Genomic DNA, 15,316 nt, shown 5'->3' with positions numbered 1-15,316 from the left:
GGTGGACAGCAAAAGGACTCTGCCATACATATTCAAGTATCCTTTCTTCCCCAAGTTCCCCTCTCACGCATGCTGCCACATAGCATTGAGCACAGTTCCTTGTCCTATGCAGTAGGTCCTTGTTGATTATCCATTTAAAATAGAGCAGTGTGTAGATGCCCATCCCAAACTCCCTAACTGTCCCTTCCCCTGTCCTTCACCCTGTCCTTCATTTGTTCGTTCATTACAGATATCTGAGTACCTGTGAGGTGTCAGGTATACTGGTAGGCACTTGTATACAGTGTTGAGTTAAATAAAAAGTTCCTGCTGCCATGGCATTTACAGGCCCAAGGTCCTTTATGTTTCCCCTGTTTGTTGAACTTGGACTAGGAACCTCTTTTGTATGTTCAGTTTAAGGTATAGATTAGTCAGCCCTACAACTGACTCATATCTTGCCTTTTCCTGGGACTCTGCTTGATTTCCTTAACAGGTTTCTGTGGCAGAGAAATGTTTTTACAACTGCTGAAACAGTGGTTGAAAAGTTTTGCCCCCTTTTAACTTCTATCAAAGTTTTCATCCCTTGATGCAGGCAAGAGCTTAGTCTTGGTTTTTAGGCAGTATTTGGAAATGTACAAAATCAGAATAGATAGTCCAGCTAGCAAAGGTAGCCAGTTGACTTGAAGCAGGAAAACGGAGAAAAGAGAGGTGAGGACAGAAAGTAGCCACTGGTGCTGGAAATGGGTGAACTATCTCTTAAGAAATGTTAAAATCTTGTGATTATTGCTAAGAACAATGATAATGAAAATCTTGTGTTTTAAAAAAGTAGATTGAAGAATGACCAAGAACACTAAAATAATATATGTCAATAAATGAAAAGCAAATCAGTTTCTAAAATATCTCCTTCAAAGATAATGTTAAAGCTAGCTGTTACAATGAAATATGTAGTTTATGAAATTCTAAATAAAAATTCTAACCTATTCCTTCTTTGATGGAATTCCAGTGATGTGTAACACAGATGTACTTTTTAATATCTTGATAAAAGATAATTTATGAAAAATATACACATGTATACCCGTGGCGGATTCATGTTGATGTATGGCAAAACCAATACGATATTGTAAAGTAATTAGTCTCCAATTAAAATAAATAAATTTATATTAAAAAATAAATTAAATGGGAGATTTAAAAAAGGAAAATATAGTTTGTAATTTTTAAATGACTTTCTTGAGTAAAGAAAAGAAAAGTTGCTCAACCTTTTGATTGATTGGTCTAAGAAGACATAACTGTCTTCTCTAATGCAGTGAAGTCAAAAATTATTTGGGAATTGGTTCTAGAGTCCTTTTTAAGTTGAAAATTGAGTATGGCCAAAATACTCGTAAAATTCCCTTTAACCAGTTATAAAGTATGTATATGGGTTTAAGCACAACGTCATATCATAATATGCGTATGTAAAGTTATTATGTGTATGATAATGTAGCAGAATCATATTTATATAACACTCAAGTGTTTCACTGTTGGAAGCACTGGAGCAAATTTATGAAGATTCTAAGTTGGTGGCTCTTTCTGTTCATGGTCATCTTTTTCCTAAGAGCTGATATTTAGATTTAGTTAGTGTTTCTCTATGGTTCTCAACTTTTTAAAAAAAACATGGTGATGGTGCTCAGTGAAACTATAGTTGTTTGGATGGACACTTTACCTTTTAATCCTTTTTTTGGCCGCACTGCATGGCTTATAGTATTTTCTCAACCAAGGATCCAACCAGGGCTCCCAGCAGTGGAAGTGCAGAATCCTAACTGCTGAACCACCAGGGGATTCCCTGAACACTCTATCTTTTCATGGTCAAGACATTATTAAAATGTATATATCCTTTTGTTGTGTTTTTCTTTATGGGAGGTAACATTTTAGGGCTTAAGTTCTCCAGTGCATGCATATGTTCTTTGAGTAGAATGGTTGTTGCATTAAAAAATAATAACTTGAAAAAAGTTTTTGTTGTTGAACAAGTAAAATCAAATTTCTATAAGTTAAATATCAATATTGTTTTAATGTACTGAAGCTAAAGATTGTTTGGGTAGATAGGATGGGAGCAGATTGTGAAGCGTCTTAAAAGCTATGTAGAAATTTAGAATAAGGAGTGATTGTACTTCTTATAAAGAAAAGCAGTATGATCAAAATGTGGTTTAATAAGGTTTTAATCTCACAGAGGCATTAGTTTAGGTCAGAGTAGGGGAGGGCAGAGGATGAGTTACAATTCATTAATTGTAATCCAGGGATGAAATGAAGTGCTGAACCAAAGGGATAGCATTTATTATTTTTTCAACAAATATTCATTAATAGCCAGTTATGTTCCAGGCTTTGTGAGAATTGAAGATTAAGATACTATTTCCATGATCTTTTGGTACAGAAAGATTTACTAACCAGGATATAACACAATGATGCTAATGATTGATAAAATGTACTACATTTAACTTTTTGTCTCTTACAAAAGACACCATAAGAGAGTGAAAAGGCAAGGTTCAGAGTAGGGGAAAAACCATTTACAACATCTTGTAAAGAACTCTTAAAAGTCAGTGAGAGGGACAACTGTATAGGAAAATGAGCAGTAGAATTAAATAGTCCTACCACAAAAAAAAAGCTATCCAAATAACTTGTAAAAAGGTTTTCATCATTATTAGTCATCAGAGAAATACAAATTAAAACCGCAGTCAGATAACATATCTACCAGAGTGGCTAAATATTTAAATTTTTAAGTTTTGGGGGATAATTATAGATTCATAAGAAGTTGGAAAAATAGTTCAGAGAGGTCCATTGTACGCTTCATCCAGATAACCTTGAAAGGTTATCATCTTAGATAATTAAATCTAATATCTTAGATAAACCATAATTAAAGCACAATATTAAAACTAGGAAATTGATGTTCATTATCACAATGATAATATGTATGTGTAGTTCTGTGTCATTTTATCACATGTTGATTCACATAACTACCCTCAAAGTCAAGGCACTGAATTGTTTTTTCAGCATGAAGATCTCCCTTGTGTTCAAAAAAAAAAAAAAAAAATCTCCCTTCTGCTATTAAACTTACACCCATCTGCCTCCCTTCTGCTATTCCTAATCCTTGGTAGCCTCTAATCTGTTCTCTATCTCTGCAGTGTTATCATTTTGAGAATGTTACATAAATGGAATCATATAGCATGTTACCCTTTGAGATTGACATTTTTTTCAATCATAATGCCCTTGAGGTCCATTCAGAATGTTTATATCCATAGTTTCATCCTTTTCAAAAGGACTAAATTTTAAAAAACTGGCACTCTCAAGTGGTGATGAGGATGTAGAGCAATATGAACTTACATATTGCTAGTTGGAATATAAATAGGCACAACTACTATGAAAGCGTATTTGCCAATTTCTACCAAAATTGAAGTGCACCACCTAATTTAGCAATTCCACTCCTAGTAAATACTCAATAAAAATGTATGTCATGTCTGCTGTCATAAATCACAGGGATATTTTTTGGGGTGTCTATCTCCTAAAATAAAGGGAATAAAAGCAAAAATAAACAAATGTAACCTAATTAAACTTAAAAATTTTTTGCGCAGCAAAGGAAATCATCAACAAAAGGGAATGACAACCTACCGACTGAGAGACATAATTTGCAAATTATATGACCAGTAAAGAGTTAGTATCCAACATGTATAAACAGTTCATACAACTCAATATGGAAAACAAAGACAAAAAAGATTAAAAAATGGATCAAAGAACTGAATAGACATTTTTCCCAAGAGGACAGGTGGCCAACAGGAACATGAAAAGATGCTCAGCATGATTAATCATCGGGGAAATGCAAATCAAAACCACAGTGGGATATCACCTCACATCTGTCAAAATGACACTCATCCAAAAGAACACAAATAACAAATGTTGGTGAGGGTATGGAGAAAAGGGAACCCTCCGCTGTTGGTTGGAATGTATATTGGTGCAGCCACTGTGCAAAGCAGTATGGAGGTTTCTCAAAAATCTAAAAGAACCACCACGTGACCTGACAATTCCAGTCCTGGGTGTATATCTGAGAAAACAACAAAAACACTTAATTTAACAAGATACACACACCCCAGTGTTCATAGCAGCAATATTTACAATTGCCAAAATATAGAAGCATCCAAAATGTGCATCAGCAGATGAGTGGATAAAGATGTAGTGTATGTATTTATATGTGTTTATGTGCACACACAGACACAATGGAATACTATTCAGCCACAAAAAGAACAAAATTTTGCCATTTGTGGCAATATGGATGAACTTAGCATTTGCTAAATGAAGTAAGTCAGAGGAAGAATGATCTCCTTTATATGTGGAATCTAAAAAACAGTGAACTAGAGAATATAACAAAAAAGAAACATTCTCATGGATATAGAGAACAAACTAGTGGTTACCAGCATGAGAGGAAAGGAGAGATGGGCAATATAGAGGTGGGTTAGTAAGAAGTACAAACTATTGAGTATAGGATAAGCTACCTTATCCTTGGTAGCTTGTACATATCCTTTGTATGTTGTACATATCCAAGGAATATAACCAATGCTTTATAATAACTATAAATGGAATATAACCTTTAAAAATTGTGCACCACTGTGTTGTACCCCTATCACATAGAATTGTTCTTACTGTTGTTTAGTTGCTCAGTTGTGTCCGACTCTTTGTGACCCCATGGACTCTAGCCCACCAGGCCCCTTTGTCCATGGGGTTCTCCATGCAAGTATACTGGAGTGGGTTGCCATTTCCTACTCCAGGGGATCTTCCCAATCCAGGAATGGAACTGGCGTATCCTGCAAGTCTCTTGCATTGCAGGCAGATTCTTTACTGTTGAGCCCCTGGGGATAGCCCTTATAATATAGAATATTATATATCAATTATTATTGTTCAATCGCCCAGTTGTGTCCAACTCCTTGCAACCCCATGGACTGTAGCATGCCAGACCTCCCTATCCTGCATCATCTTCCAAAGTTTGCCCAAGTTCATGTCCATTGCATCGTTGATGCCATCCAGCCATCTCATCCTCTGATGCCTTCTTCTCTTTCTGGCCTCAATCATTCCCAGCATCAGGGACTTTTCCAATGAGTCAGTCATTCGCATCAGGTGACCAAAATACTGGAGCTTCAGTTTTAGCATCAGTCCTCCTAATGAGTATTCAGGGTAGATTTCCTTTAAGATTGACTGGTTTGATCTCCTTGCAGCCCAGGGGACTCTCAGGAGTCTTCTCCAGCACCACAGTTTGAAGGCATCAGTTTGGTGCTCTGCCTTCTTTATGGTCCAGGTTTCACAATTACAAAATAAATGTCAATTATACTTCAGTTTAAAAGAAAAAGAGAGAAAGGGACTAACCTGGTGGTCCAGAGGTTAAGACTCCACACTTCTGCTGCAGGAGGCATGGATTTGATCCCTGATCTGGGAACTAAGATCCTGCATGCCTTGTTATGCAGCCAAAAAGGAGAGAGAAAAGAAAGAAACCTATACTTTAAGAGTTCCAGATATAGAAAACAAACTTATGGTTACCAGGGGATAGAGCAGAGGGAGAGATAAACTGGGAGACTGGGACTGACATATATAGACTACTATATATAAAACAGATGACTAATAATAACCTGCTGTATAGCATAGGAAACTCTACTCAATACTCTATAATGACCTAAATGGGAAAAGGATCTTAAAAAAGTGACTATATGTATAACTGATTCACTTACTGTACACCTGAAAGTAATACAACATTGTAAATCAACTATATGCCTATAAGAATTTTTTAAAAAGAGGGAAAAAATATATCTGTTGACCAAAGTAAGTGTTCTGTAAAAACAGTTATGGTAACATTTTTTATAATGACTGTAGTCTGAAAAGGACCTGAATGCTCATCAACAGTGGAATGGATTTTTTAAAAATCATGGTTTGATCATTACAGGGATGGACAAGCTTTTTCTGCAATTGTAGCACTGGAGCCAGCCATATGCAGTATATGAACAAATAGGTGTGGTTGTGTTCCAATAAAACTACTTAACAAAAACAAACTTGGCTTTTAGGGGCTGTAGTTTGCTGATCTCTGGTGTAGGGTCACAAACTATAAATGAATCTCATAAAGATATTTTCGTGTAAAAGAAACCATTTTATTACTTTTTTATAAAATTGAAAGACAGGCAAATGAATCTGTAGAATTAAAGTCAGAGTGTTGGCTATCTTTAGGAAGAAAGAGGGTAGTAATAGAAAGGTGCATGAAGGGTACTTCTAGGGTGCTTAGTTATCAGTTCAGTTCAGTTCAGTTGCTCATTCGTGTCCGACTCTGCAACCCCATGAATTGCAGCACACCAGGCCTCCCTGTCCATCACCAAGCCCTGGAGTTCACTTAGACTCATGTCCATCGAGTCAATGATGCCATGCAGCCATCTCATCCTCTCTCGTCCCCTTCTCCTCCTGCCCCCAATCCCTCCCAGTATCAGAGTCTTTTCCATTGAGTCAACTCTTCACATGAGGTGTCCAAAGTACTGGAGTTTCAGCTTCAGCATCATTCCCTCCAAAGAAATCCCAGGGCTGATCTTCAGAATGGACTGGTTGGATCTCCTTGCAGTCCAAGGGACTCTCAAGAGTCTTCTCCAACACCACAGTTCAAAAGCATCAATTCTTTGGCGCTCAGCTTTCTTCACAGTCCAACTCTCACATCCATACATGACCACTGGAAAAACCATAGCCTTGACTAGATGGACCTTTGTTGGCAAAGTAATGTCTCTGCTTTTTAATATGCTATCTAGGTTGGTCATGACTTTTCTTCCAAGGAGTAAGCGTCTTTTAATTTCATGGCTGCAGTCACCATCTGCAGTGCTTAGTTATATCTTTACCCAAATGGTGGTCCCACAGGTTCATTCACTTTTGACCCCTCATTGAGATATAAACTTATGATTTATGTTCTCAGTAATGTGTATATGTATATATAAATTTGGCTGTGTTATACCTTAGTTAATTTTAAAAATTAAAAACAAAACAAACATATAATTTGTGTTCTTGTCAGAATAGAACTGTTTATTCATTTTTGGCATGTGAGAAGCATACAATAAATGTTGACTGAAGTGAGAACTGCTAATAGCAAGCTCTATAGCAAGAGAAGGGCCAGTGAAGAGTAATGACTCTGAATTAGCTTGAAGAGTTTATTGAAGACTTTTGGGAAGTAATTTTGGTATGTAATATTGGGAAGTAATCATTTAAGACATTTTCATGGAAAAAAGATAGATCCTATTTTGAAAGGCTAATTGGATCTCATAAATGGTGTGAACTGGCAAGTAGCTATTCATATTTGAAGACAGAAGGAAAAGGTTGTTTGGTTAGCTGTTAAGAGCAAGATGTCACAACTATTTTGGAATTATGTTGTTTAATTTGATTCATCAGACAAATAACTTTGTCTTTTACCTGTGTCCATTCTTTTTAGATGTTACGCTGTAAATTTTAAGGTTATGGACATATTAGCACTGAGTAATGTAGACATGATATAGGGTTTATTGGGGAAAATAACTAGACGTAATACAATGTAAGCAGCCCCTCAAACTCTTCCCCCCTCCCCCCATGGCTTAGGCCAGGCTTGGATAGTCTTCATGCACTATGGCCAAATGACCTTCCAGTAGAGAATGGCCTTTACCTTTGTAATGTTTTGCATATTTGTAGTTCAGGGCAAGGAAAATCTAAGTAATTATGTAACAGAAATTAGAAGGGGGCCCAGGGACATGGATGGGCCCATTCTTCCTTAGAGCTAACAACATAGACCTACTCGGCATCCTTGCTGCTAAGTTTATAAAAGGGGTTTGGAAATGAATCTTCAGATCGATCTAGATTTATCTTCCATCATATGTTTCCCCTATTAGAAAATGAGGTAGAAACTTCTTGGACTAGTATTAAATGTCTACTGCTGCTGCTGCTGTCGCTTCAGTCATGTCTGACTCTGTGCGACCCCATAGATGGCAGCCCACCAGGCTCCCCTGTCCCTGGGATTCTCAAGGCAATGTGTTGCCATTTCCTTCTCCAGTGCATGAAAGGAAAAAGTGATGAAAGGGAAGTCGCTCAGTCGTGTCTGACTCTTAGTGACCCCATGGACTGCAGCCCATCAGGCTCCTCCGTCCATGGAATTTTCCAGGCAAGAGTACAGGAGTGGGTTGCATTTCTCCAACTTCCTTATCAGGGCTTTTTGCCACTAGTTCTAAATAAATTCTCTCATTTATTGAATTGTCTTCTAATAAATGACCCTTTATTCCAAGCTTCTCATCTGTGCTCATAGTACTTAATTTAGGATTCTTTTCCCTTTCTCTAAATTCTCATTTAAGGAGCTTCTTTTGTCTCATCTCCTCTGTGATGCCTCCCTTATGATCTTAATTCTTATACCAAATATTACACTTTTCAGATACTGTCTAATATTATTTTTATTTGTACGTTTCTTTCTCTCCATCTAACTGGTAAATTCCTTAAGGATAGGAAATGTGTATTAGATTACTTTGTAACCTCGATAATACCTTAATGGTCTTGTGTCCCAATGCTCTATAAGTAATTAATGATAAGAATGTATGTTCTTATAATATGTTTTAATTATAAAATGTTTATAACATTTTAGGGTTCTTGATGCCACCTTTAGACTCTGAATATTAATTATTTTTAAGTATAATGCTGGATTCTTTATTGGAACATCTTTTTTTATTCTGTTGCAATCAATTCCGGTTTTTAAAACTCATTTTTTTGAGATTGGTATCAATTATTGTCTGTTGGTTACTCTCTTAGCCAGTTTAGTAATTAGATTCCTCCATTCTACTTTAGCAAGAAGTTGAGAACTTTAAGAAGCTAAATCTCATTAGTAAAGAGCAGTTTGAAAACCTAACACCTGAGCTTCCTTTTGAGCCAAACCAAGAAGTTCCTGTAGCAGCTTCACAGTCCAGGCAAGGTATGTAAGTCTGATTTTCTGTAAGTGTCTAAATAATATTAAAGCAGTTCTAAATTGTTTTTAAAGTTTGCTGCTTTGTTATTTGTGGAAAATGTTTAGATGTCTGATAAAAGGCTAGAATTTTAAAACTCAGCTTTTATATATCCTTTGATGAACTTCAAAACATTTTAAAGCCTTAAAAAATACAGATTGTAAATTTGGTAAGACAGCCATGTAGTAAGTGGACATAGTTGAAATTCCATCTTACTCTTGGTAAACAGGCAGGCAATCAATGACACAGGTGAACCAGGAGTTGTCTATTATATTACTAGATCATGCTCAAACTCAAATGCTTGCGTAAAAAGTAAGCTGAATTGGTTGGTTCTTTATGTGTCTGTCTTGATTTTAAGTTTGCTAGGAATCCTTTTCTTCGCGAAATAAGGAAAAATTTTCACTGACTTGCTGATTTCTTAAAATATACCATCAGTATAATTCTTTTGCTTTAAAGCCTTAGCTTTGTGTGAAAGTGGAAATACATTTGGGAGATTCATAAATTGAATCTGATATTTTCAGACAAGTGTAACTGATTTTATTATAGTTTTTCTGGAAGGCAGATTAAAGAAAAACTTTTAATTTGGAAAACTTCAGACATATGTAAAAATAGAGCAAATTGTATAATGAAATACCATTACCCATTATCTACCTATGCATTAGCTACTTAATCATCTTGTAGCCAATTTTATTTCATCTTGACTCCACTCATTCTCTTTACTTCCCATTGAATTATTTTGAAGCAAATTCCTAATTATATTATTCATATTTTTTATTTGTAAATATTTTTATATATGTTATTAAAAAGGACATCTATTTTAACACATAAATAACCCAGTACCATTATCATACTAAAATTGTTAGTAAAATTCCTTAATATGAAATATCTAGTTGGTGTTCAGATTTTCTCATTCCTCACTTTAAAAAAAAAATCAGGATCCTTAAAAGTTCCAAACATTGCAATATGTTGATATGTCTCTTTTAGTTATATAGGTTCATACTGGTTTTTTTTTTTTCCCCCTTGAACTTTATTGTTGTAGAAACTAGATTGTTTGCCCTGTATAGTATCTTACATTCTAGATTTTGCTGATTGCATCCCCATGGTCATCCAGCCGTTTTCTCGTCCTGAATTTTCTTTAATTGTGATTTTGATACAGAGGCTTGAACAGACTGAGGCTCACATTTCTGTAAGAATATGTCATATATTGTTTTGAAAACTACACCATGAGGCACATAATGCTTGATTCTTTCTTTGTGTTGGTGTTAGCTATTGACAGTCATTGCTTGTAGCTTTTGGTTCACATGGGGCTTCAAAATAGTGATAACTCTGTTTTCATAATTCTTTCTTAATTTAGTAGATTACGTCTGTAAAGAGAATTTCCATTAACTGACTGTTTATCCTGAGATAGAGTCCTAACAGGAAAAGGAATAAATGCTTAATTCTTTGTTTTTGTTTACTGTTTCCAAAGTAATGAGCTGGTTGTCTACATCTTTCTTTGGTGAGCAATGAGGAGTCTTTTCAGTTGTGATTTTAAAATTTTAAATTTAATAATTAATAATAATTTAAAAATTATCACTATGATCAAAACTATTCATTCATCAATAAATTTGGTAGAGTTGCAGGATACAAAATTAATATATATATATAGATACCAGTTGCATACTATCAAGGAAGTATCAGAAAGAGAAATTAAGGCAACCATCCCATTTATAATTACATTAAAAATAATAAAATACCTGTGAATAAACCTGCCTACAGAGGTGAAAGACCTATACTTGGAAAACTGTCAGAAACTGATGAAAGAAATTGAAGATGACAGAGACGGATGGAGAGATATACCATGTTCTTGGATTGGAAGAATTAATATTGTTAAAGTGAACATACTATCCAAGACAATGAACAGATTCAATGAAGTCCCAATGACAAACTTCCATGGTATTCCAGTGGTAAAGAATCTGCCTGCCAATGCAGGGAACACAGGTTTTGATCCCTGGTCCAGGAAGATTCCACATGCTGTGGGGCAACTAAGCCACTGCATGGAATCTCTGGAAGCCACAAGCTGCAACTTCTGAGCCCATGAGCCACAGCTCCCGAAGCCCTCGCATCTTAGAGCCAGTGCTCCACAACAAAAGAAGCCACCACAATGACACACGCACACACCACAACTGGAGAGTATTAGCCCCCAACCTTCACAACTAGACAAAGCCCATCCACAGCAATGAAGACCAAGTGCAGGGCCCCACCCCCCTGCAAAAAAATGCCAATGACATTTGTCACAGGGCTAGAATAAATTGGAAGCACGAAAGGTGCCAAATGATTTTTTTCAAGACTCAAAGCAATCTTGAGAAAGAATAACAGTTGGAAGAATCAGAATCCCTAATTAAGACTATACTACAAATCTATAGCAACCTAAGTGTCCATCAACACATGAATAAATAAAGAAGGTATGGTATGTATAGATATACTCAGTTCAGTTCAGTTCAATCGCTCAGTCGTGTCTGACTCTGCGACCCCATGAACCTCAGCACGCCAGGCCTCCCTCCCTGTCCATCACCAACTTCCAGAGTTCACCCACACCCATGTCCATCGAGTCAATGATGTCATCCAGCCATCTCATCCTCTGTCGTCCCCTTCTCCTCCTGCCCTCAATCTTTTCCAGCATCAGGGTCTTTTCCAATGAGTCAGCTCTTCGCATCAGGTGGCCAAAGTATTGGAGTTTCAGCCTTGACATCAGTCCTTTCGATGAACACCCAGGACTGTAATCCTTTAGGATGACCATAAAAAAAAAGAACAGAGTTTTGTGATTTGCAGGAACATGGATAGACCTGGAGGGCATTATACTACATGAAATAAATCAGACAAAGACAAATACTCTATGATATTTCTTATATGTGAAATCTAAAAAATACAACAAACTAGTGAATTATAACAAAACAAGAAACAGACTCACAGATACAGACTAGCGGTTTCCAGTGGGGAGAAGGAATGGGGGAGATTATGAGGTTAGAGGATTAAGAGATACAAACTATTATGTGTGATATAGGCTACAAGGGTATAGTGTATAATATGGGGAATATAGCCAATATTATTTATAATTATAAATGGAGTATTATCTTTATAAAAATTGTGAATCACTATATTGTACATCTCCAACTTATATAATGTCCATCAGCTATACTTTGATTAAAATATCACTAAGAACTGTACAAAAAAGATCTTCATGACCCAGATAATCACGATGGTGTGATCACTCATCTAGAGCCAGACATCCTGGAATGTGAAGTCAAGTGGGCCTTAGAAAACATCACTATGAACAAAGCTAGTGGAGGTGATGGAATTCCAGTTGAGCTGTTTCAAATCCTGAAAGATGATGCTGTGAAAGTGCTGCACTCAATATGCCAGCAAATTTGGAAAACTCGGCACTGGCCACAGGACTGGAAAAGGTCAGTTTTCATTCCAATCCCAAATGCCAAAGAATGCTCAAACTCCTGCACAATTGCACTCATCTCACATGCTAGTAAAGTAATGCTCAAAATTCTCCAAGCCAGGCTTCAGCAATACGTGAACCGTGAACTTCCTGATGTTCAAGCTGGTTTTAGAAAAGGCAGAGGAACCAGAGATCAAATTGCCGACATCCTCTGGATCATGGAAAAAGCAAGAGAGGTCCAGAAAAACATCTATTTCTGCTTTATTGACTATGCCAAAGCCTTTGACTGTGTGGATCACAAGAAACTGTGGAAAATTCTGAAAGAGATGGGAATACCAGACCACCTGACCTGCCTCTTGAGAAATCTGTATGCAGGTCAGGAAGCAACAGTTAGAACAGGACATGGAACAACAGACTGGTTCCAAATAGGAAAAAGAGTACGTCAAGGCTGTATATTGTCACCCTGCTTATTTAACTTCTATGCAGAGTACATCATGAGAAACGCTGGACTGGAAGAAACACAAGCTGGAATCAAGATTGCCAGGAGAAATATCAATAACCTCAGATATGCAGATGACACCACCCTATGGCAGAAAGTGAAGAGGAACTAAAAAGCCTCTTGATGAAAGTGAAAGAGGAGAGTGAAAAAGTTGGCTTAAAGCTCAACATACAGAAAACGAATATCATGGCATCCGGTCCCATCACTTCATGGGAAATAGATGGGGAAACAGTGTCAGACTTTATTTTTTTTGGGCTCCAAAATCACTGCAGATGGTGACTGCACACATGAAATTAAAAGACTCTTACTCCTTGGAAGAAAAGTTATGACCAACCTAGATAGCATATTCAAAAGCAGAGACATTACTTTGCTGACTAAGGTCCATCTAGTCAAGGCTATGGTTTTTCCTGTGGTCATGTATGGATGTGAGAGTTGGACTGTGAAGAAGGCTGAATGCTGAGGAATTGACGCTTTTGAACTGTGGTGTTGGAGAAGACTCTTGAGAATCCCTTGGACTGCAAGGAGATCCAACCAGTCCATTCTGAAGGAGATCAGCCCTGGGATTTCTTTGGAGGGTATGATGCTGAAGCTGAAACTCCAGTACTTTGGCCACCTCATGTGAAGAGTTGACTCACTGGAAAAGACCCTGATGCTGGGAGGGACTGGGGGCAGGAGGAGAAGGGGATGACAGAGGATGAGATGGCTGGATGGCATCACTGACTCGATGGACGTGAGGCTGAGTGAACTCCGGGAGTTGGTGATGGACAGGGAGGCCTGGTCTGCTGCGATTCATGCAGTCGCAAAGAGTCGGACACGACTGAGCGACTGAACTGAACTGAACTGATGATCTCTTATATGTATTAGATGAATTATACTCTCATCTTGTTGATAACTTGTGCTGTTTATCAATTTATTGACTTTATCTACCTTTCATTGCTTTGTTTTGTGATAATGGAGTTGGATTCTTAACTGTCTTATTTGCCAGCTGGCCTGATGTTAATTAAGTTTTGTCAGTATTCTAGTTGCTACTGAGTTGCTTATTGTTTCTAGGCCTTTTCCACTGAAAGAGCTTGGAAATTTTTTTAAGGAAAATTACATTATGATTTTATGTTAATAATTTTTGTTCACATTTAATATTAAAGGTTTTATTAAATTTTATATTTGTACTGCTTTTTACTTACATAAAAAATATTCCTATGCACAGTAACAGAATTGTTTGTCCTATAATAATTTAAGAATAACAATAATATTACTGTAAATACTAAAAGCTTAGTTGTTTTAAAGTTCTTTAAACATTTAAAATTTGAACTGTTTAAAACTTTATACTTTTAAACTTTAAAAATGTTCTTAGGGTATTCCACTAGGGATCTTCAGAGTAATTATAAGATTTTTCATTTTGTTTAATTTGAATACCTTAAAATTAACAATTTATGCCCCTCCCTACATCATAGAATTAAAGTCCCATGAGGTATATTTTATTTATTTTTATTTATTTAAATTCCTGGGATCGACTTTTAACTTTATATAAATTATGCTATGCTATACAATGCAGTTTTAAAATTCAGTGACTCAAAGTCATTTAAAGTGATTATTGAAGTCAGAGTTAGCATGTGTATTTTTTTCATGGTTAAAGAAGTGACCATGTTTTCATTTTATTTTTAATTGCATAATAATTACTTTACAATATTGTGATATTTTCTGCCATATGTCAACATGAATTAGCCATAGGTATACATATGTCCCCTCCCTCCCACCTTTTTTCCCCATCCCACCCCTCTAAGGTTGTCACAGCGCACTGACTTTGGGTTGTCTGCATCATACAGCAAATTCCCACTGGCTGTCTATTGTTACATATGGTAATGCATGTGTTTCAATGCTACTCTCTCAAATCATCCCACTCTCTCCTTCCCCCACTGTATCCAAAAGTCTGTCCTTTATGTCTGCATCTCCCTTGCTGCTCTGCAGTAGGATCATCAGTACCATCTTTCTAGATTCCGTATATATGCATTAATATACCATATTTGTCTTTCTCTTTCACTTCACTCTGTATAATAGGCTCTAGGTTCATCCACCTCATTAGAACTGACTCAAATGCGTTCCTTTTTATAGCTGAATAAGATTCCAGTATACTCTTACGTGTATGTGCACCACAACTTCTTTATTCATTCATCTGTCAATGGACATCTAGGTTGCTTCCATGTCCTTAGCTATTGTAAATAGTGCTGCAGTGAACACTGGGGTACATGTGTCTTTTTCAAGTATGGTTTCCTCAGGGTATATGCCTAGGAGTGGGATTGCTGGGTCTTATGGTAGTTTTATTCATCGTTAAGGAATCTCCATACTGTTCTCCACAGTGCCTGTATCAATTTACATTCCCACCACAGTGCAGGAGGGTTCCCTTTTCTCCACACCCTCTCCAACATTTAT

General features: G+C 36.6%; 1 protein-coding gene across 2 annotated transcripts in view; it reads left to right on the top strand.

The window, feature by feature from the left end:
• Positions 1 to 15,316, top strand: part of LARP1B (La ribonucleoprotein 1B) — a 126,982-nt gene that overhangs the window by 64,021 nt on the left and 47,645 nt on the right. Inside the window, exon 12 of one of the 2 annotated variants that reach the window (XM_069557436.1) lies at positions 8,809 to 8,932. The exons of the other annotated variant lie outside the window; for it this stretch is intronic. Within the exon in view, the coding sequence (XP_069413537.1) occupies positions 8,809 to 8,932 (124 nt within the window). The remainder of the gene's footprint in view (positions 1 to 8,808; positions 8,933 to 15,316) is intronic. 2 annotated transcript variants of the gene reach the window in all.

Source organism: Ovis canadensis, chromosome 17 (assembly GCF_042477335.2).
Source record: "Ovis canadensis isolate MfBH-ARS-UI-01 breed Bighorn chromosome 17, ARS-UI_OviCan_v2, whole genome shotgun sequence".
Classification (NCBI taxonomy): Eukaryota; Metazoa; Chordata; class Mammalia; order Artiodactyla; family Bovidae; genus Ovis; species Ovis canadensis.
This window is presented reverse-complemented; position numbering and strand designations above follow the sequence as displayed.